At 40.9% G+C, this 24,105-nt stretch overlaps 1 protein-coding gene across 1 annotated transcript in view; it reads left to right on the top strand.

The window, feature by feature from the left end:
• The window catches only part of AKNA (AT-hook transcription factor), an 865,316-nt gene that overhangs the window by 499,187 nt on the left and 342,024 nt on the right, over positions 1 to 24,105 (top strand). Inside the window, exon 6 of the mRNA XM_044058163.1 lies at positions 14,780 to 14,934. Coding sequence (XP_043914098.1) covers positions 14,780 to 14,934 — 155 coding nt within the window. The remainder of the gene's footprint in view (positions 1 to 14,779; positions 14,935 to 24,105) is intronic.

Below are 24,105 nucleotides of genomic sequence, written 5' to 3'. Positions count from 1 at the left end.
TTTTAATCAACTTCTTTAACTAAGAGACTCACAAGCTAATAGGTATTATAGGAAAGGGCAAGGAGTTATTAACAAAATGACACTAAAATGGTTAGTCTAGTATGTCCAGCAGTGGAGAAATTAAATTTCTCTGTTTGCCACTTATAATTCGTATTTTTAAATTGAGTCATATTTACATAACTGAGAGACCTACATGTTATTGAAGCGTATAGTGTGAAACACCACTGTTTGAGAAAGGACAACTCACTGTCAGTGCTGATTTATATCACACTATGTTGGAAATATTCCTAGTTTGCTGTTAATTATGAAAATAAGTAATATTTCAATACATACTTAATGCTTCAAAAACTGAGCAACTTACAAACTGTTGCATGACATTAAGTGAAACCTTAGATGTTGTTGAAGAAAACTGTCTTTGATATTTGCACTTTAAGTTGCACATCTTGAGAGGTATCCATTATTTAATTATTCAATTAAGCACATGTTTTAATATTTCTATAAATATCTCAATAAACATGCACTTATAGAGAAAGTTCTTTGTCATGTAAAAGCTTATGTCTAGTTAATAAAAATGTTCTTGCGATATTTCTAGGTTGTACAGTTTGCGACATATGAAGATTTGTTTGAGAAAGTTTACAAAAATGTATAATTTTGGGTTTTGTGTATATTATATTATATTATGCAGTGGAAGATAGTGAAAGATGAAAAACATGCATGCTGACTGTCAGTCCAACCAGCGTACCCATTGCAAATCCAAAATAAACCCTCAGGCAAAAGTCTGGCCACAAAGGTATTATCAAGCGGCTGGGATTTCCTCTCACAGTATGGTTTCTGCACTGAATGACATTAGATGTACAGTTTGTTTGCAAGCTACTATCTCAGCCACAATCATATACATATAAAAAAAAAAAAAAATACGGGGAAAAATGTACGTGATTTCTCTTGTTTGTAGAAGATCACGGCTGACATAGCTTGTGAACAAGTTCTACATCTAAAACTAATCAGTTCAAGAAGTTCAAAAACAAAAAAGCAGTATAAAAATAAAACTACAAGGAAAAAAGGAATAACAAGATAAATTAACGCTATAGTAACCAACATGTGTTTTACCCGTTATACCACCATATCCGTCCAAGTTATTTACTTACTTGGACCTTTACAATTACTAGACACTATGTGAACTTGTTCACATTCTATTTTTTTGTTTACAAGTCAGTCTACACTAAACTACTTTTCTTGCTTAAGCACTGTAGATAAAGATGTTCATTTGCAGGAAAAATTTACTATAAGTTTTTCATTTGTAAGAAAACAAGCATGACTACAGGAAAAAACAGTAGTAATCACGCTCCTGGTTCAGTACATTCATGCACAGGCACATTATACACATTAAGACAGCACCAAGAAATTTTTAAAATAAGCAAAACAACCCATGCATTTTACACTGATGACTGCAATTATTTACATTTTCCAAAATGTTGTTGTTGTTTTTCGGCTTTTCCCAGTTAGGGGTCACCACAGCGGAACTCTGGTCCACTAATGATTGGCACTAGATTTTCACTGTGCCGAGTTGCCAGTTCGATGCCCAACCTTCAACGAAGGCACGCCCATTCACGCATGTCTTTCAGAATGCCACTTGACCCACGGGGAGGACATGCAGACTCTACACAGAAGGCACTCTCCGCACACTAGCTGAGAATCGAACGGGAGAACCTCTTGCTGTGAGGCAACGATGCTACCGCTGCACCACCACTGGTTTTAATAAAATAAAAATAAATAAACAGATCTTGTAAAATGGTATAGAATAATTAATATTCCAAAATTATCATGCTGATTGGATAGTCCAAAAACTGTGCTCATTTTACATAAAATAAGTCAGTAATTGAAAGAAAAAGAAAAATTTAACACATACACTGTAAAATAACGTAAACCTATCACAAAACCAATAAAATAAACAGTAAACCTCAACTAAAAAGTTTGGGACTATTTTCTCTCAAAAAGTGGAAGAATACAAAATAAAACAGAAACCCAAATAACACAAGTACAACACAAAACTAGCACCGTTGCATAATAGCAATAACCCACATCTGGGTGTGGGTAATGCTGGATTTACCCAATGTTGGCTTTGTTTGTTCACTCAGGCTTCACCCTTGTGACCAAACCACACCATTCCAACTGTGGGTAAATCCAGGATTATCCACACCCAGCCATGGGTTATTAGTACAATATGAAAAAGCAGTAAACCAAAGACCAGGAAGGAACTGGACCACATAACTTATAAGCTTTTGTTCTTTTAATAAAACACCACAAATGTCGTCAGAATAAATATAAAATCTTGAAACCACACTTCAAATACTTGTCATGTGCAAGAAATCATCCAATGGCAAAATGCTTCAAATAAGTTATTTAAATAGCTACTGTGAGGTCATGAAAATCTAAAAATACACTACAAACTTTAGCATTGCGTATGTATAAACACATGAAAATGCATGTGTGTGTATAGATATATATCTATATATATCTATATATGTATATAGATGTGTGTATGTGTGTGTGTGTATGTATGTATAACACAAGCACTCAGGTCACTCCAAGGCAAGTACAAATATGACTCAGTCATTGTCCATGCTGGTGTGAATGACCTGAGACGTACCTCCCTGGACTACATGAAAAGAGACATAGAGGAGCTCTCTGAGCATGTAGCCCAGGCTGGTATGACCCTGACCTTGAGTAGCATCTTACCCTCACCAAGAATGCCACAATATGAAGACAAGATGATCAATTTCAACAATTGGCTTAAGTATTGGTGTCATTCAAAGGGGATCCAATGCCTGTCAGCCTGGGATGACATGCTCGACAAGCCACGATGCTTCGCTAGGGATGGCTTGCACCTGTCACCCCTGGGCTTTCGGATATTGGCAAAGGCTCTTGCCACCCCCATAGTGCCTTTGTTAGGCAAGGCTCAAAAGACAAACTCACCTCCATAGGTATCACAAGGGATAAGAAACTAAGAGTAATGCTACTCAACGCCAGAAGTCTAAATCTCAAGATACACGCACTCGAAACTCTCCTTAGCATGGAGAACATCGATATCTGTGCACTAACAGAAACCTGGTTCAAGGATCCCGAGAGCACCCCATCACTACCAGGTTATACCTCATACCATGCTGTTCAGCCCCAAAACTGGGACCGAACCACAAAAGGAGGGGGGAGTATCAATATTCGTCAGATACCCACACCTCCAGGTTGGTGGCACAGCACAAAGCATCAGAGACTATCCATGTACAACTAACAGTGGGTAAAACTGCCTTCCAGTTTATAGCCTGCTACAGACCACCCACCCAAACCCAGGAACCCCACTCGGCCTTCCTGAGAACACTGGAAAATATGAAGGTCTCTCCAAACACCATTATATTGGGCGACTTCAACTACCCAAACATAGACTGGGAGCATTACTCTAGCTCCAGCACCCTAGCCCAAAGGTTCCTAGAATTTATAAACTCAAATGCTATGGAACAACTTGTTACCACTCCCACAAGAGGGGAAAACATACTGGACCTGATCATCACCAACATGGTGGCTCTATGCTCCAGACCAGAAGTGTATTCCTCACTGGTAAGATCAGACCATAAACTAATCTCACTGGATATTCACATCCCGACCCCACCCCCTGCCCAGAGAACCACAGTGAAAAAAGTCTCTAAAGCAAATTTCACACTCCTCAAAACCGAGGTGGAATCCTTCAAAGCCGCCGAGCCTGTGGAAAAATACGGCCCAGACGGCAGAATCCTTTATAAACACATTCTATGAACACCTTCAGGAATGCATGGATCATGCAATCCCAAATAAAACCAAGACCCAATCCTCCAAAGGCAGGCATCCTGTCTGGTGAATCCCAGCCATAAACAAGCTATACAATAGGAGGAGGAAGCTACTACATGATAGAGCAAAATTCCAAAAAGGGAAGGCAACTCTGATCAGTATTAGCAAAAATCTACGGGCACTCATAAAATTGTCTAAGGCCAGCTTCGAGAGAAAAAGTGCACAGGACACTAAGGATAATCACAAGGCTTTCTTTAGTTATGTTAGGAACCTGGGTGGGAATTCCCAGATATGCTCAGAATTTGTCCAAAATGACAAAAAATACACAGAACCCACAGACATTGCCAACATCCTAGCTGACAGGTTCAGTGCAACCTTCTCCCCCCCCCCACCAAAAGGGCAAATATCTAAACCAGCAGACTGCTGCCCCCCTGACATCTCAGATGCTCAGGTAAGAGCCGCTCTCTCCAAAGCAAAAAACACAGCATCAATGGGAACAGACAGTGTCCCGGGCTGCATCCTACATGATCTCCAAGAAGAGCTAAACCCAAACATAAAACTACTGTTCAATCTCAGCCTTACTACTGGATATGTACCCAAAGAGTGGCGTACAGCAACAGTGGTCCCTCTCCACAAAGGTGGTGCCTCAACGGATCCTGGAAACTATTGCCCCATAAGCCTGACTAGCTGGGTCTGTAAAGCTATGGAAAGCATCATCATGGACCTCATAAATAAAGATATTGGGGACCTACAGACACTGGATCCTACCCAGTTCGGCTTTAAGGGCAGATCCTGCCTCTTAAACCTGGTATATTTCTTTGAAACCATCACCAAGGCCATTGACGAGGGGAAGGTGGTCCACACAGCCTACCAGGACCTCGCAAAAGCCTTCTATACAATACCCCACTCGGGCATTATAGATAAGCTCACCAGCTTAAATATAAACCCCTATGTCACTAGATGGGTTGCAAACTGGCTCAAGGACAAAACCCACATGGTTAGAATTGCTGGAGCCATGTCAGACTCCAAACCAGTTACAAGTAGCGTCCCACAAGGCTCAGTCCTGGGACCTCTCTTGTTCGGTATATATTTCTCGGAGGCACAGGCCAACACGGAAGGACTGTGGCTGACCAAGTTCACAGATGACTGCAAACTAGGCGCCATAATCGACTCTCCAGCCGACACAAGCTTCCTACAAAAGGGCCTCATAGAAACAGACAACTGGTGCCAGAGCCATGGCCTCAAGATAAACGTCAAAAAGTGTATAGTCATCCCCTTTGGCAAAAACAAAGTGCCCACAAATTACCACATAGGTGGTAATCCATTAAGTATGGAAGAAGTAATTAGGGACCTGGGGACCCAAGTTGATAGCAGTCTCTCATTTGAAAACCACGTGGCCAAAGTGGTTAGAAAAACATTTTATATAGCCCACCTAATCATGAAGGGATTCACATCTAGATCAGGGGAGGTCATCGTGCCTCTTTACTCATCCCTCATCAAGCCCATAATTGAGTACAATGCCCCTTTTGGGATGTTCCTTACCAGACACCTGCAGCAATTGGAAAGACCTCAAAAGTACCTCACCAAGAGGATCAAATGTCTTAAACAGATGCCATATGCTGCCCGGTTAAAGAAACTCCAGCTCTACTCAGTGGCATAACGCCTGCTCAGAGACGGTCTGTGCCTGACGTATAAAGCCATGTCCAACCTGAAATTAATGGACATGCTGCACCTCAGAAAATCCAAATCTCATTGAGCTACGTGCTCGATAGACTTGAACCTCAGCACTGAAATAAATAGGACATGCTGGAGGGACAGATTCATAACCCGGAGACTCCCGTCACTCTGGAATAAAATCCCAGTCCAGGTTAGGCAGAGTCCCTCATTGACTCTCCAAGAGGAATCTTGATGAGTGGATGGGAGATCATAGGTTTACCCCTGGGTATCACTTCTGTGTCACTGTTAGACAGAGGCACAGTATACTAACCTCGAAAAAGGACATATCAAAATTCATTTAAAATGGGTGGTGAAAGCCAAACACACTCTGGCTAGGCTTATAAATGCCCCAGGGGCAGGTAGCCTAGTATGAACCTATGATACATACATATATATATAGTAGTCAACAATAGCAAACTACTACACAGCGTTTCATCAAATAAAGCCCATTTTGTGAACAGCTTGATTCACTACATCAAAGCCTTTGTAACTGGAGAAAACACTTGATTTTAATAGTTTCATTTAGTCCTGGAGGGTAGTCTGCTCTTAAAGCTATCTGCCATTTAGTTTCCCTACATCCTAATAAGTCTTTAAAATTACCCACCAAAGGACCACAAACTACTTTTGTCTAAAACAAAGAATGTAAATTTCTTAAAACTGTTACATAATAAAACATGTCGTGCCAGTGCATTATTCCTCTCTCTGTTTCTCACTGCCAACATGTCATAAATCCTTCCACTTAAGTGACCTGATTTTCTTGCCAACATAAAAACTGTTACAAGAATTATATACTGTGAGATAAACAATGCCCACAGAATCACATGTAAACCTGTCCTTTGCCCAAATAACTTTCTTAAAATCTTTCAACTCAAACAAGTTACAGTGGCTATTTAAATGATTTATTTGAAGCATTTTATCATTGGATGATTTTTTTCACATGACAAGTATTTAAAGGGTGGTTTCAAGTTTTTGTATTTATTCTGATGAAGTCCATGGTGTTTTATTAAACAAATGAAAGCTTATAAGTTTTGTGGTCTGGTTCCTTCCTGGTCTTTGGTTTGCTGCTTTTTCATTTTTTACTTTGTTCTTTGGAGTTGTTTAGCAGTTTTTTCTTGCTATATGTTACAGTATTTATGGCAAAAATTATAAATGCGCCGACTATTATCACTGCAAAGAATATTTCTTACTGGTAACATTGCCATTTGAACAGTTTTAATAGCTTTTATTGTTGACAAAATATTTACATTTGTTTATCCTTTTCAAGTTTATTTTTTAGAAAATGCTTTGAAATGTAAGATGTGTAGGCTGCTAGTGTTGTGACATTCCATACGACATAGGTGTTAGAAAATTAAGTTACGTTTTTGGCTTTGGATATACCCTGTCTTTGTTGTAACTGTTTAGGGAAGTGTGTATTTCGTTCTGCTGTCACCTTATGATATTGCAGCTACAATGCAATTAATCTGTATTACAGCTAATGCTGGATCACATCTGTTAATATGGTGAGCTTTCACAGATATCATATGCACAGAGAATCCTGTAATGAAATACCACAATGGAAGTTCTTTTCTCACAAACTGCACATTATGAAGTAATCATCAAACAGAATCCCATGAAGAAATTTTCCCTTCTATGAGTCTTCCCCATGCTTGCCAAGATGGATTGATTGGATTTGAACACCTAACAATTTCCACCTGATGTCTACTGTATCATTCTCTTGTGTTCTCTTTAAAATTAACATTTTTTTACCAAGTTCTTACCCCTTTTCCTTATATTTTCCCTTTTAACAGTCTTTACAAATGCCTTCCCATTTTGATCCCACCAAAACCTATATCTTCCCAATAATCCTACTTCCTCCTACATTATTCTTAACACTAAATATTAACTTGTTTCTAACTTTAAATTTACCCAATAAAAATAATTGATTTGTAATGAATGACTGGTTTATCATATTTAATCTTCAGTGAACCTCCTTTCCTTATAGTATGTGCTGTTTAGAACATGTATTAACAATCAGTGAGCAAGTAAATAACTCTCCATTTGAACATGAATATGCTCCTGAAAAATAGGCCCCTATACCCATTAGTACTGATATTAGTAAAATCACATTCTTGCTGTAAGATATAGAAATTAACTGATTCTTTCATTTTGTCTTCCCTGCCTTGTAACTGGACTACTTTGCATACCCAAGCTGTGTCACCAAATCATTTGTTTTCATTCTCTTCAGTTGTAGCTGCACCCTTCCAAACTTTACTTCCAGAAGGTGCAGTTTATTTCCTAGAGTGCCTTCCTTGTATTGTAATGCAGTGCTTGGTCCCTTTGTTTGCATGAGTTTTCTCGGGGTATCCTACTTCCTCCCACATCCCAAAGACACTCGAGTAGTTGTGTTGTTCATTCGAAACTGTGCACAAGGATGTTTGCCTGTCTTTATGCCTGCTTGTGTGTGTGATCGATTTCCATCTCCTACTTGCCTACTAAAACCCTGTGGATTTCACTGGGTGTTCCTGAGTCGATACAGTTCATATGTAAATACTAGGCTAGCTGCCCTTGTGGGCCCATTTTAAGCTGAGCTAGTCCCCTTTTTTTGCTTGAAATATCCTATTCGGTTATGGATTGGCCTTATCCATCCTATAGAGAGACTATGAATTGGTGAATGTAACTCAACAGCATTGGATGAATGGATAAAATATTATAAGAGAACAAAAGATAGTAAATAGAGCCTAGAAAATGAGAAATTGGCATAATTAAGATTAGGGACTGCATATTTTTTTTCTTTAACAGAAAGCAAAGTCAGGTTTAAGAGGAGTATGTCCAGCTGAATAAGAGCAGTATGCATATATGTGAGTAAATTAAATTAACTGAAGCTGTTGTTTTTAGTTTTGTTGTTTTAAAGTAAAAATGTAAGAGTTGAGTGCAAGGCCTGCTACATGCATGAAGAAGCAAACATAGCCTGTTGGGAAAACTTTGGATAGGCATGCACTATATAGATGTCCTTCGTGGTTCACTGTTGCAGTCATGACTGTAGGGTTCTTCCTGCCAACAGCAGCCCTCGATCGTCCAGAATCCCAAAGTCTGGATTGGGCGTCAGCTGAGGTTGCTTTTATCCTGACATCAATGCGCCAGGAAGTATAAAGACCTCAGCCAACGCCATTACCCCAGTCTTTCTTGCTGTGCGGTGCCCTGAGCAGTTCGCTGATGCCGGTCGGCCTACTTCTGTCTGTTTTTGGATTTACTTCCAGGATTTTTCATTTTTTAAGATAAGTACCCCATTGGGGAGGTATTTTTCTTGCTCTAGTCAGATGTCAGAAAAAGTTAATAATTGTATTTCTTGTGGGAAACAAATACCTCATAGGGATTTTCACTCTTATTGTATTCCCTGCCTGGGGCCTGACCACGACATTGCTAATTGTGGGTTTTGTGCTAGATTTAATCAGCGTACTATTAGGCATAGGTACAACTTTGCCTTCTACTATTTTAGTAAAAGGTTTCATTATAATATGTCTTCGGATTCTTTTCCGGCTTCTGGTGTGTGTAAGAGTTGCAAAGATAAAGACAGGCCTCCGAGGTCCAAAGCAGAGGATATTACTCAGTTATTGCCAGTTGCTGGTTCATCGGTCATCAGTGAGGCGCCTTTGCAGCCCCTGTCGTCCGCCTCTCTTAAACCAACTGCCTGTACCAGCTCCGGTGTGGAGCTGATGGGGCCTTCAGAATTGCCAGGGAATGGACCTTCGTATACTACTCCCTCAGTTAGGTCTGGAGCCGCTAGGCAGGTACTGGCTTCTGAGGGAGTTTTCAGGCCTTCACAGCTTCATGTAAATATGGATTCAGTTTTGCATTCTAAGACAATGACTACGGCTAAAGCTAAAAAGAAATTGCAAGCTCAGATGCCTTTTGATCAGGGTCCTAGGCCTCAAAGGCAGATGCTTAGGATGGCTGAAGATGTGTTATTTATGATCAGAGGTTCTCATCCCCCTCCTGACAAAAAGCCTAGATTACAGTCCGATTATGATTCTTCAGACCAAATTTATGTTTCTTCTGCTTCTTCCCTTGAGCACGATTGTTCCTTTCCTCCTTATGAGGATTCTGATGCTGAAGATTCCTTTCCCTTCAGCTTCTCCTCCCGAGGATTATTCTTTTGGTGAAACTTTGCATGATATAAGGGAGCATTTTCACTGGGAAGGGTAGGGATTCTCTGAAACCAAGAAAAGGCTTAGGGATTTTCTTTTTCTCCCTCAGCATAAGCCTCTTGCTATTCCTCCTGTATTGGACATTGTAGATGATGTTTTTTCAGAAGCTTCCCTCTCTCCTGATTCTTTCCCCCTTACTCCGGTCAAACCAGATAGGTGTTATAGGGTTCCAGATTTTCACAAGTTTCTTTTTAAGAATCTTTCACCTGATCTGGAAACAATTTCTCAGGGCCCTAAGGGTGTTAAGACGGCCTCTGCTAAACATCCTATTCCCTCTGTCCGAGAGTCCAGGGCTTTGGAAAGATGGGGTAAAAAAGTTTATACTTCTGATACATTGTCTATTAGAGCTTTGAACTGTCGTTAGAGCTTTGAACTGTCAATTTCATATGCTAAAGTATCAGCAATACCTTTTATTTAAACAAAATATGTCAGCTGTTTCTACTGGTGCGGATGACAAGGAGTTACAGGATTTATTGCATGCTATTGAACAAGTGGGTAAACATACCCTGCATTGTGGTTTTGATTCTTTGGAAGCTTCTTGTAGGGCTGCAACACCTGTCCCAGTTATTAGAAGACATGCTTGGTTAAAGGAACAAAGCTTGCCGGATCAGGTTAAAGCCAAACTTTTGGATGCCCCTTTGCAGCACAATGTTTTGTTTGGGGCCAAAGCTGAAGAGGTATTAAAGAAAATGGAGGACAAAGCCAAATCTATGCAGACGTCTAAGGATTTTCTACTGGTGCCACCTCCTAGATTTAGCAGGCACTGGCCAGCTAAACCTTGGTCCTTTCCGAGCTCGGACAGGCCTCAGAGAAGCAGATTCAGGTGTTCCAGAGGTAGGGGATAGGCACAAACCCTTTTTAGGAATAGGCAGTGGCCTGCCCCCTCTCGCAAAGGTGGTGAAGATAAGTCTCAACCGTACTGGAAACGGTCTTTATGACTCTCCCTTTCTGGTTCCGGGGCTCCTCTCCTGGAAGCACCTTTGGGAGGAAAGATTTCTCTTTTTTATCAAAATTGGGGCCACATAACTTGGGACAAATGGGTTCTGGACATGGTCTCAAGAGGTTACAGATTTCATTTCCATGCCTTGCCAAGACCGAACGGTTGGCCAGATCTGCCGAATCATCAATGTGCAGAGGCACAACTGCAGGTTCAGTCCCTCTTAGCTATGAGGGCCATAGAATTGGTACCAAATTTAGAAATGGGGCAAGGTTTTTATTCAAGACTTTTCCTGGTTCCCAGGAAGGAAAAATTGTGGAGACCAATCCTGGACCTTTCCATACTAAACACCTTCTTAGATGCACCAAAATTCAAGATGCTCACTCTACAGCAGCTGCTGCCTATGTTGGGCAAGAACGCTTGGATGGCGACTCTGGACTTGAAGCTTACCTGCATATTCCTATAAGGCGAGAGTGCAGAAGGTATCTGAGATTCAAAGCGGGCTAGAAGCATTACCAGTTCTCTGTGCTGCCCTTTGGCTTATCTATTACGCCCAGGGTCTTTACAAAGTGCCTGGCACCAGTAATGGCATTTTGCAGACAGAAGGGGATTCAAATATACCCTTATCTGAATGACTGTCTTATTCAAGCGGACGACAAAGACACTCTACTTCAGCATCTAGCTTTTATGCAGCATCTTCTACAGTACCTCGGATTCACAGTGAATCTGAAGTCAAATCTGGTGCTCACACAACAGATTACTTTCCTGGGTGCTCTGAGTACAACAACCCAGATGGCTTCCTTGACACCAGACAAAAAAGCGCAACTGGATTCTTCTTTCCAACACCTGGCTTCAATGAAACAGCTGACTGCAAGAAAGGTTCTGCAGGCTTTAGGTTACATGGCTTCCTGCATTCTCTTAATACCATATGCATATGAGGAAACTACAGTAGTACCTCAAGAGTGTGTGGTCTCAGCATTACCACAGTTTGGAAATGGTGATCATGATTTTGCCTTGTCTACAGCAAGAGTTTCTTTGGTGGGCCGAAGCCTGTCTCCAGAACAAGGGGAGGCCTTTTTGTCCTCCACCAACCAACCAAGTTCTGACAATGGATGCTTCAGATTATGCCTGGGGAGCCCACATGCACGGGAGATGTCTTCAGGGTGTTTGGACAAAGGAGCAAATTCACCTGCACATAAATTTGAAGGAGATGCTCGCTGTACAGAATGCTCTGATAGTCTTCAGGACTTTTTTCTACCAGGGCAATTGTTGATAGAGACAACACTACAGAGATGTGGTACATAAACAAGCAGGGGTGTTCTCACTCTTACCCCCTGTGCAGGTTAGCCGTGGCTCTGTGGTACACTGCACTGACCTGCAGAGTCCACTTACAGGCACACTTCCTGCCAGGAAAAGACAACACTCTGGCAAACACATTGAGCAGGACACTTTCGGATCCACACAAATGGATGTCTGATGTTCAGATATTCAGGATTGATAGTACAGGCATGGGGATGTCCGGACATAGATCTTTTTGCATCCCCTCAGAATTATCAACTTCCAACATTCTGCACCAGGACCTACCACAAACTAGCATGGCAAGTGGATGCCCTCTCGTTCAGTTGCAAACACCTCTCAGTATATGCTTTTCCTCCTTTTCCTCTTCTTCCTCGGGTACTTCTGAAGATAAAACAGGACAGACTGCAAATGATTTTACTGGCTCCCAATTGGCCTCGACAATTCTGGTATTCCACTCTGATGAACCTAGTTCAGGAGCCTCCCTGGATTCTGCCTCAAATCCCTCATCTACTGTTTCAACAGGACGGCCGGATCCTGCACAGTCATGTCAAAACTCTGAATCTAGCTGCCTGGTGGATCCAGGGTCTGCAAACACCTCTACTCTTTCCAAACAGGTAATGGATGTACTCCTAGAAGCAAGACGGCCCAGCACTAGGAAATCTTATGCAGGTAAATGGAAAAGATTTTGCTCCTGGAATCAGGTCCAAGGTGGTGATTCTACTGTTCCGAACATTCCTCTGATTATAAAGCATCTGGCAGAGTTGTTACATGCGGGCCTATCTTTTTCATCTAAGCTTCATGCTTCTGCTATTTCTGCACATTGCAATATGAATCTTCCGATTTTTTTCTCATCCATTACTTAATTTCTTAGAGGGGCTAAGAATGTTCAGCCCCCTATAAGAGCACCTGTTCCCCCTTGGGATCTTAACTATGTTTTGGAAAAATTAACCTCGTCTCCTTTTGAACCTGCAGCTTCCACGGATTTGAAATTTTTGTCTTGGAAAACTGCTTTTCTTTTAGCAATAACCTCTGCTAGAAGAATTTCGGAATTGCAAGCACTCAAGGCTGTGGAACCCTTCATTATATTTCATCAGGACAGGGTTTCCCTAAGGATTAATCCCACCTTTATGCATAAGGTGGTTTCGGCAGTGGCCTTGAATCAGACTATTTATTTGCCTACTTTTTATCCTAATCCTCAAAGTGAGGAAGAAAGTCTTTTGAACTCTTTGGACGTGCCCAGACAGCTTTGTTTTTACCTGGACAGGACCAAGATATTCAGGAAATCTGACCAATTGTTTGTCGCTTATGCTCCTACTGTTCAAGGGAAAGCAATCACTAAGCAAACTATTTCTAAGTGGATTGCCCACTGAATTAAGTTCTGTTACTCTTTTCATGGCAATCCAGTTCCTGTTAATATTAGGACTCATTCTACCTGGGCTACTGCTACTTCAGCAGCCTTTCTTTGTGGGGTTCCTGCCAAGGATATTTTAGAGGCTGCTACTTGGAGTTCTGTGCATACTTTTTCTAAGCATTACAACCTCCCTCTCTATTCTAAGTCTAGGGCTGGTTTTGCTTCTGCGGTTTTGCAAAGTTTTGTGGCCGCTCCTTCTGTTTCTCCTCCAGCCACCCTTTCTTAGCTTTGGGACTCAACCCTACAGTCATGACTGCAACAGTGAACCACGAAGGACGTAGTACAGTTGTGTACTCTTACCATAAATGTAGATGTTGGAGTGTGTTCACTGTTGCAGTCTGAGTTACCCTCCCTCCTACCCCCTTTTGTTTTTTCTTTGAGTATTGTCTGTTATGAGGTATTTTGGCTGCGGAGGTTTTGGGCACCTGACATCTGGAGCAAGAAAAACTGGGGTAATGGCGTTGGCTGAGGTCTTTATACTTCCTGGTGCATTGACATCAGGATAAAAGCGACCTCAGCTGACGCCCAATCCAGACTTTGGGATTCTGGCCGATCGAGGGCTGCTGCTGGCAGGAAGAACCCTACATTCTTGACTGCAACAGTGAACACACTCGAAAATCTACATTTATGGTAAGAGTACACAACTGTACTTTAGATGTTGCATGCAATATCCTATTTCTGAAGGGTAGAAAGCATGACAGTAGTTTTGCACATGGCTGGAGTTTGAGTAATATCAGGCCCTTGTTATGGAACAGGCGTCATCATTAAAATCAGAATTTTCTATTTATATAGGCTGTACAGCATTGATCATATCCTTTACAAGAATCTGGAAGATGAGATGTTGGTTTGGACTGCTAAGTATTAGTAGAAGTCTGCAACTTTATTCTAAATAACTGTTTATACTAGACCTTTCCAGTGCTACATGTTGCAAAAGCCCAAACAAAAATCTCCAAACTACAAAGAATACTAACTTCATTAGTATCAGTAGAAAGCTATATTTACAATGTCTTAAGATGTGTTTTTAGAGGTTCTACTACTGCCCAGCTACTTTAACTTTGAGTTCATAAAACATCAGAGAAAAGTTAAAGCTTTTGTTTTGCTATGATTTGTCCTCTTTACCTTTTCCCTGATGATATATGAACTCAGAGTTAGAATAGAAGCAATGATATTGGAAACCTGTTTTAAACACTGAGATCAATGCGTTACATACCTGGTGTTGGCTTCACTGTTCTGTGTAACTGGACCTGTTATTTTCAGTTTGTCTGGCTAAATGTAGAATTGGGTAAGTCTTTGTATACCTGGTCCAGTTTCCTTTTGTGATATGAACTGTACCAGCAGTATGAAGCTAATGTTATTGAATTCCTTTTCTAAGTATTATTTGTTTAACATTTTTTTCCCATTTTTTTGAATTTCTAGCTTCTGTTCCTACAGTAGAAAGTGGTCAAGGTTTCGATAGCCAAGAAGAAAAAAAGTTACCTTCAGCTGATACCACTGATGGAAATATAGAGTCAGTCCCTGGAGAAAAGCTGACTCTTGCGCTTGCTAAACAGGCAGGAAAATTCCGAGTTCAGGTCTGTGCTGTGGAAGATTTTGCATTGTGCATTTCTAGAAAATATTGAGTGTCAAATACTTAAAGTGCTGTATATGTTAAAATAAAAATTATTTGATTTCAGGTTTTCCATAGCTGTAACATTCATCATCAGGGTAGAGTAGTGGTTTAACAGTACCATATCAATACATGGAGTTAATGTATGCAACACTGGTAGTTTAGAAGCATTATGTTATAAAATACTGTAAGCAAACGTGTTTTGCTAATAGTTTGAAAATAAAAAGCTTTTTCAGAGGTTGAAGTTGCTGCTATGAAGAGATCAGCTCAGTTTATATTAAATTCTCTGTGACTGACTTCTCACAAGTTTAAATTTTTGAAAGTCAGGTGTTTCTTTTTTTTTGTAAACAGTTAACCTGTTTACCTGTATACTAAAATAATTTGTTGCTTGATCTGAGAGGATTTTTTTTTTTTTTAGCAAAACCTGCACCTCCTAAGCGAGCACACACACAGGCATACAGAAGCACACACAGTAAGATATAAGAAATATACAGTATAACAAATGAACAAAACAATAAACCAAAATATGTAATCCAGTCAAATTGTGGTGCACTACTTAAAATTGAATATACAAAGTTAATAAGCAGTAACTTCAAGGTAACATGATGTTTTTGGTGTCACGGAGTATAAACTATAGGAGTTTTAGTTACATTTCTTTATCAGACATACCATTAGACTGGTACTTAGTAGTAGAGGTCTATTTATTTCGGGATCATTTCCAGGTAGACTGTTCTAAAGACAGCAACCAGCCAGGAGAAAACCCTGCTAGTAAATAATAGCCATATGCTTGAGATACCCATTGTCAAATTGTCATTTGAAGTGGAGGGAAATTTAATAATCCCAAAGAGGAAGTCTTTGGACAAGAGGAAGACAGACCATGTAGGATGGAAACTTTCACAGCAGGCTTCCTGGTATTGTGTCAGCATAATTCTTGGTTAGCATCCATAAACAGTCTGAAACTTCACAGGTGTATTTAGCACAGTGGATAGAGCAAATGAATTACTGCCGTGGAGAGATTCTTACAAATCCAAGATAAGTTAACTATATAACTAACAGTAAATCACAATGTAGAAGTTGGTGGGGGGGGGGTAACAAAAATGTTATCTTCAAATGCTTGCCAAGCCACATCATATATAAATCAGTTGTGTAAGTAATGCCAAACCCTTTCCTTAGTCTGTAAGAGCACATTGTTCAGGTACATTATAAATATTAGGTGAGGATCAAAGAGAAGACCAAAGTTCTAGCACAACCATTTTCAGTAAAATGGAGATACAGAAACCTGGTTCTAGTTTTGGAGAGATTTAAGGGCTGATAAACTCCGAACCACTGACATGTGTGTTCTAGTCAGACATAGGCTTTGTACACTGTAGATGTCACCAGGGGGGCAGCAGAGTGCAGCAAAAAAATTTATATAGAGTCCAAATGTATTAAGACAGCCATATAATGTATGCTGTTCATAGACTTCAGCTCAGCCTTCAACACTGTAATACTGTAGCAGCTGTTGTCTAAATTAAGTCAACTAGGCATAAAAAATACACTCTGTAACTGGATCCTTGACTTTCTGACAGGTCGTTGGAGTTGGCAAGATCCACTCACAGTGCATTACCTTGAACACGGGGTCCCACAAGCTTATGTACAAAGTCCACTTCTCTTCAAAGTACTGACCCTTGACTGCTCGGCAAAACATCAGACAAATGACATCAAGTTTGCTGATGAATACCACTGTGATTGGCCTCGTCAGAAGTGATGATGAGGGGGCATATAGGGAGGAAGTGAACCAACTCACCAGATGGTGCACTGACAGCAACCTAGTACTAAATGTTGACAAAACAGAAGAAATCATTGTTGACTTCAGGAGGAAGCAAGGGTCTCATGCATCCATCATCATCAGTGGTACAACAGTGGAAAGGTTAAAAGCACCAAATTCCTAGGGGTGCACATTTCAGATGACCTAAGCTGGGCAACAAACACCTACAGCCTTATAAAGAGAGCCCAACAATGTCATCATTTCCTCTGGAGACTACGCAGAGCAAACCTCCCTTTCCACAACCTCAAGACCTTCTACAGAGCCATGATAGAACGCATACTAAGAGCATCACAGTCTGGCATGGAAACTGCTCATACGCAGATTGCAAACCATTAGAGAAGGTTGTAAAGCAGGCCAGGAAACTCACAGGATCCAAACCCCCAGTCCTTACAGGACCTTTACTCTTGCAGATGCTATGGCACGCTCATGAAACTACAACAAAATTGCAGCACTTCCAGAGGCAAAAGGACCACTGCAAAATATTATATATAGCTCCAACTTTAATAACGAAAAATAAACAAGAAAACAAAACACTTAACTGGTTCGCAGAGTTTTTTCGTCTTAATGAACATGAGACTCCTTCAGAAAACTGTTACCATTTCAAACACACAAAGCATTTAAATCCACCTTTCACTTAACAAGTACATAATTAGTCCCATTAAAATCATCTCCTACACTAGCAGACTTTATAAACCTAAAATAATCAAACATCAATGGTACCATTTTTACATTCTTAATAAATTATGTACATAACTTCATAAAAAATATCATTAAATTGTATCATAAAAATAATTAAACTTCATTATGCATGAATATGTAAATGTTATACTACCCTCTAGTGACTTAAATGTTAATGACACAAAGTGCAAACAAAAACTACTTGTGCTTCACATCATGGTGTGAATTTAAAACTGCCTGTATGGGTTTATCAATAGACCTAACAAATTTGGAACTTAAACATGAATGTACCCATAAATGGTTTTTGGGTGCATTCATGTAAAAGTTCCAAATTTTCTCCTAAAGTACGTGCTACACATTCTCAATAAACATGTGCCTAAAAGGAATTAAGACCCTGTCATCCAGGTGGTAGATTGATTCATCCAGACCCCAAGCAAATTCAAACACCCCTGTTCTTGTGTAAGTAGATAAATCCTGAGAGGGAGCATGTGGTAATTGTCCCTGACCGTTTTCAAAAGAATGGGGAACTGCTGTTACCTGAGTCAAAGGGGAGTTACCATATTGATTTTGGAGGATTCTCTCTGAATATTCAGAAGTACCATACAAGAATATTCCTGTCCAAGGAAAAAGAGGTATCTGTCTTCCAGCCCTTCTTACACTGAGTCCTGGATAATAATTTTACCAGCTGATTGTTTAGAGAGGAGACAAAAAGTTCTGTATGATGAACTTCCCACAGATGGATCAAGTCTTGGGAGACTCCCTGATCTAGTTTCCATTCGTGAGGGTCTTCCATTATCCTGCTCAACTTATCTGCCACATTGTAATATGCATGTAGAGTAAGATTGTGCTGTAAAACTATATCCCAAGCTAACACAGCTAGTCTGCATAAGAAGTAAGACCTGGTTCCCCCTTGATTGTTGATGTACCTCATAACTGTGGTATTTTAAGTAACCAATTCGAGAGGTCTAGAGACCATAGGTGATTCAGATTGAGTGCCTCAGCAAGAGCAAGCATCTCCTTATTGTTTGTGCTTTTGGCTGTCTTTGTTCTAGATACTTTGCACTTTTATTTATTTTGATATTGCTCCCCAAGTTAAGTCCAAAGTTTTGGTGTTGACTGACTGCTTTGCAGCAGGAGGGAGGGGGGAGACCTGGATTTAGGGATATTTGATGTCTCCACCAAGTGATTTCTTTTCAGACAAATACCAGAACTGGAATTTGAAAAGATAGTGGGTGTTGGTGATGGGACCAGAGAGACATCAGTATCATTGTATCATTCTCATACAGAGTCTTGACAGGGGTATCACGATGTATTGCCTTCCAGTGACAGACGCATGAGAGGAAAACCCTTGAAATAGATCTAGATGCACATTTTTTTTTTTTCCTGTGGAAGAAAAGCTATTTGTGCTGAGGTGTCTAGCAGACACTGCAGGACCACAATCCTGCATGATGGAGTAAAAAAAACCTTTCAGATGTTCTCTCAACATTGAGATTCTTGACATTTAAAAGGACTCTGCAAAGATGAACAAGCCATGTAAATATGGAAAAAAAGGTGGATACTCAAGATCCTGCAATGAGTTATAACTGGTGACAGACTTTGTGAAATCTCTTGGAAGAGTGGATGGTCCAAAGGTAAAGTAGAGAACTGATGAGATTCAGGCACACAGATCTTAAGAAATGCCTGAATTCTGGATGAATAGGGATGTGATAAGCATCTTTTAAATCTAATGTTGCCAAAAAAAAAACATAAATAAGGAAGAATGGGTGTCAGGTTGTGAAGTGACAGAATGTGAACTAAGGTACTATCACAAATAAGTGTAGGATAGAAAGTTCCAGAACTGGTCTCAAAGCCTCATCTTTCTTTGACCCCAGAAACATCCTTGAATAAAAACATTTCCCAAACTGGAATGATAAAGATGGTCCTGTTACTGGGACAACGTGCTGTAGGACAGGGAGAAAGAGGAGTTTGGTCTGGTAGATGAAAAATAATTCCCTGAAACTGAGAAATTTCCTCCAACTGCCATCTGTAACCTTGATGAATGATCTTCAGTACCCATTTGTCTGAAACAATCTGCTGCCAAGGAGAGAATTGGAGAGTCAGACTTTCTAGAGAGATAAGGGACTGGCAGGGTGGAAGGGAGGGAAGGAGATGCATAGTCCCTTAAATAGCCATTCTGAGTTGTTTGTCCTTTGGTGGGTTCCTGCTTTCTTTTGGATCCCCCCTGCCATTGTTTTTAAATGTCTCGTTTTGCTGAGAGTGTTTTGTTTCTTGCCAATACTGGACAAGGGGGTAAGAGAATCCCTTTGAAAAATTGGAAAAGAAGGGCTGAAAAATCTGAGAGATTCCTTGAATCAGTTTAGCTCTCTCATCAAATTTTCGTAATCTCTGCAGCAGAGAATCCAAAAACTAACTCTGTCCAAAAGAGAATTTAAAATCTCATTTGTTTGCATCTGTTTGGAGACTCTGGAAACGCAGCCAGGTAGACCTCTTCAACACAGTGCCAGTGGCTATAAACCTGGAAGAAGTATTTACAGAATCATAAACACACTTGAAGTAATGAGTTGTGACCTGATAAATGGAAGAACCAAAACCACTCAAAGCAGATATTTCTTCACAAGGATGAATTACAGATAAAATATTTCTCATACTTCCACTGTTAGTCAGAATAAACTTTAACATATAAACCTGAAAATTCAAAATTACAAAAGTCAAAGTTGCAGATGCTTATACTGTCTTCTCATACTTAGCATTTTATGATCCTTGTCAGAAAGGGAATGGTTAGAATTAGTTAATGCTTACCAGAAGCTGGATTAACTAAAGCTGCAGGTGATGGTCATGTTTGGGATGAGTGTATAACATCTTGAAAGACTTGAGGAACTTTATACAATCCTATTTGCTTTTTAAGAAGTTGCAGGCTGACTATCTGGGAAATTGCAGGCATTGACACACACATCCTCCAATGCTAACAACACAGGAAGATGAGAGAAAGTTCTGGAAACTCCATTTATAACAGCTCATAATGTTTTGAAGGATTGGGAAACATCACTGTTCTCCCACTGAAAGCATTGGCACATTCTGGAAAAAAGCCTCCGGGAAAGAGAACTCCACACAGAGAGATTCAGATACCATGTTCTCCACTGAGTCTGAATGAGAAGAAAATCCTGTATTTGTCCATTCATCTTCTTATCCAGATTCACAATCTTGAATCTTTTCAAGAAAACAGGAATCAATTTTTATTTTGCCAGAAACCACCTCATAAGAAGGATCAATAGTCTGAACCAGATCCTAAGCCAGACCTAATAGAAACTACTCCTGTCCAGAGGGATTTATGCAGGAGTAGATAAATGTTTGGTTTTCAGTTCCTTTTTGACAGGAAAATGTGAACAAACAAGTTTATTAATGGCAGCAACAGCTTCCTCGGGGGATAGGCTCAACATTCTGACTAAAATGGGTATCTTCCCTGACCTTTCTTCCAAGACAGACAAGAGTGTCTCTCCATTGCCTACTGAGGCGAACCCCCACAGCCACAGAGGATGTGTCTATCCCCGGTCCATAGTGGCTGTAGGTGCAATACCAGAGGTATCTGAGGGAAAAAGATGAGTAATCTGAGAAGCCATCTGTGGCCAGAGGAGCATTAGATACCAGCAGCTGAGGCAAACTGGCTAGCCTGCTGTGATGGCAAAGGCTGTTTATAGGTTCATAGGTAGGTACTAGGCTGTTGGCCTTGGGGCCTATACAAGCCCAGCCAAAAAGGTACCATGGCTTTTGCCTCCCAAGAAAATTATTTTCCTGTGCCACTGCCGAGCCACAGAGGTGATCCCCGGGGTGAATTTCCTATTTCCTATCCAATCATTAAGATTTTTCTTGAGTGCTAATGAGGAGCTTTGTTTGATATAGATAGGTAGTTTATTCCAGAATATGGGAAGTCTCTGAGACAGGAATCTATCCCTTCGGCATGTTCTGTTTATTGTGGTGACAAGGTTTAGGTCCCTAGAGTGTGTAGCTCAGAGGGATTGGGATTTCTTTAAGTGGAGCATGTCCAACCGCTCTGGGTTTGACATAGCTTTGTATGTTAGGCAGAGATCACCTCTGAATGTTAGGCAGAGATCACCTCTGAGTAGGCAATATGCGACGGAGTAAAGCTGGAGTTTTTTGAGACTGTCTGCATAAGGGCATCTGTTTGAGGCCGGTAATCCTCTTTGTGAAGTATTTCTGCTGCCTTTCCAGTTGTTGTAGATGACTTGTGAGGTACATAACAAAAGTGGTGTTGTACTCTATAATGGGTCTAATGAGTGATGAGTAGAGGGGAATAATGACCTCTTTTTTTCTGGATGTGAAACCTTTTGTTTAACTTTTTTCTTTTTGTGGCATATGTTCATAGGTAGGTACTAGGCTATCTGCCCTAGGGCCTATAGAAGCCTAGCCAAAAAGGTACCCTGGCTTTTGCCACCCAAGAAAATTATTTTCCTGTGCCCTTGTTGGGCAGATCCACAGAGGTGATCCCCAGGGTGAGTTTCCTATTTCCCATCCAATCATCAAGATTTTTCTTGGAGTGCTAATGAGGAGCTTTGTTTGATATAGATAAGGTAGTTTGCTCCAGAGTATAAGAAGTCTCTGGGACAGGAATCTATCCCTCCAGCATGTTCTCTTTATCGTGGTGAAAAAGTTTAGGTCCCTAGAGCATGTAGCTTGGAGGGATTGGGATTTTTTTAAGTGGAGCATGTCCAACAGCTCTGGGTTTGACATAGTTTTGTATGTTAGGCAGAGATCGCTTCTGAGTAGGTGATATGCGACGAAGTAAAGCTGGAGTTTTTTGGGACGGTCTGCGTAGGGCATCTGTTTGAGGCCGGTAATCCTCTGTGAGCAATTTCTGCAGCCTTTCCAGTTGTAGATTTCTTGTGAGGTACATACCAAAAGGGGCATTGTACTCTATAATGGGTCTAATGAGTGACTAGTACAGGGGAACTATGACCTCTTTTTTTCCTGGATGAGAAACCTTTTGTGATGGTGTGCCACGTAGAAGGATTTCCTGACTACTGTGGCGACGTGATTATCAAAGGAGAGACTATTGTTCACCTGTGTCCAAAGGTCTCTTATCACACTTTCAGTGTTTAGACTAACACCTATGTGGTTGCTCATGGGTACAGAGTTTTTAAAGGGGATGACAATGCACTTTTTGGCATTGAGCTTGAGGCCATGGCTTTGACACCAGGCATCTGTCTCAGTGAGGCCCTTTTGTAGGATGTCCACATGGTTAGGAGTTTCTATTATGGCACTTAGTTTGCAGTCATCTGCGAACTTCATTAGCCAAAGACTTTCTGTGTTAGCCTGTACTTCAGAAAAATAGATGCCAAACAGGAGAGGACCTAGGACTGAACCCTGTGGTACTGCACATGTCACTGGTCTGAAGTCAGATTTGGAGTCTGCTACTTTCACAATGTGGGTTCTGTCAGTGAGTCCGTGAGCCAGTTGGCAACTCATCTTGTGACATAGGGATTTATACCTAGTTTAGTGAGTTTATCTATAATTCCAGAGTGGGGGATGGTGTCAAATGCCTTGGCGAGTTCTAGATAGGCTGTGTGAGCCACCTTACCCTCATCTACGGCTTTGGTGACTGCTTCATAGAAGTCATTCAGGTTTAGGAGACATGATCTGCCTTTTACAAACCTGAACTGGGTGGGGTCCTGAGTTTGAAGATTACCAGTGTCTTTGTTTCTAAGTTCCAGGCTCGTTAGGCTAATGGGGCAGTAGTTCCCGGGTTCCGTGGTGGCTCCCCCTTTGTGGAGTGGGATAACAGGCACTGTGCTCCATTCAGTGGGCACAAAGCCTGAGGTGAGGCAATGATTGAACATGGTGCTTACATGGAGTTCCAGTTCATTCTGTAGTTCATGTAGAACGCAGCCTGGGATGTTGTCAGTTCCCATGGATGCTGTGTTCTTGGCTTTGGAAAGTGTGTTTTTTACCTGTGCAACTGTGATTACAGGAACTTTTCATTCTTCTGCTATAGATATGGGCCCTTTAGGGGTGTGTGGGGGGGGGGGGTAAAGTTAGCAATGAACCTATCTGCCAGGATGTTGGCAATATCAGTTGATTCTGTATATTTAGTGCCATTGTGCTGTAACTCAGAGAAGATCTGAGTGTTGCCATTGAGATTCTTGACATAGCTATAGAATGCTTTTTGGTTGTCTTTAGAATCAGTGGCAATTTTGTTTTCATAACTAGCTTTGGAGGATTTTATGAGGGATCTCAGCTTTCTACTGAGGCTGACCAGGGAGTTCTTCCTGTCTTGGGATTTTACTCTTTTTTGGAACAGTTTCTTTCTTCTGTTGTAGAGTATGTTTATGGCAGTGGAGCACTAGATTGGCTTCCTTTTTTTGGAGGATAGCATCTTTGTTCTGTTAGGGATAGCATGATCCGTGCACTCGTGTAAGTGGTTATAAAGTGCATTTGTGTAGGATTTAGCAGTCGTAACTCTATTGTCCATCTGCATGGGTGCCATGAAGTTTGCCACTTCTGTCTTAACAAGCATGAAGTTGGCTTTGGAGAATTTTTTTACGGTGGTTTCCCTAATGGTGGGGGATGTGGATGTCCAGGCTGATTAACTTGTGGTCGGATCTGACCAACGAGGAATTTGACCTGTGGTGTGGAACA

The sequence above is a fragment of the Protopterus annectens genome, chromosome 16.part0 (genome assembly GCF_019279795.1).
Source record: "Protopterus annectens isolate FY-2018-M chromosome 16.part0, PAN1.0, whole genome shotgun sequence".
NCBI lineage: Eukaryota > Metazoa > Chordata > Ceratodontiformes > Protopteridae > Protopterus > Protopterus annectens.
Note: the sequence above shows the minus strand (reverse complement) of the source record. Positions and strands in the feature narration are given on the sequence as shown.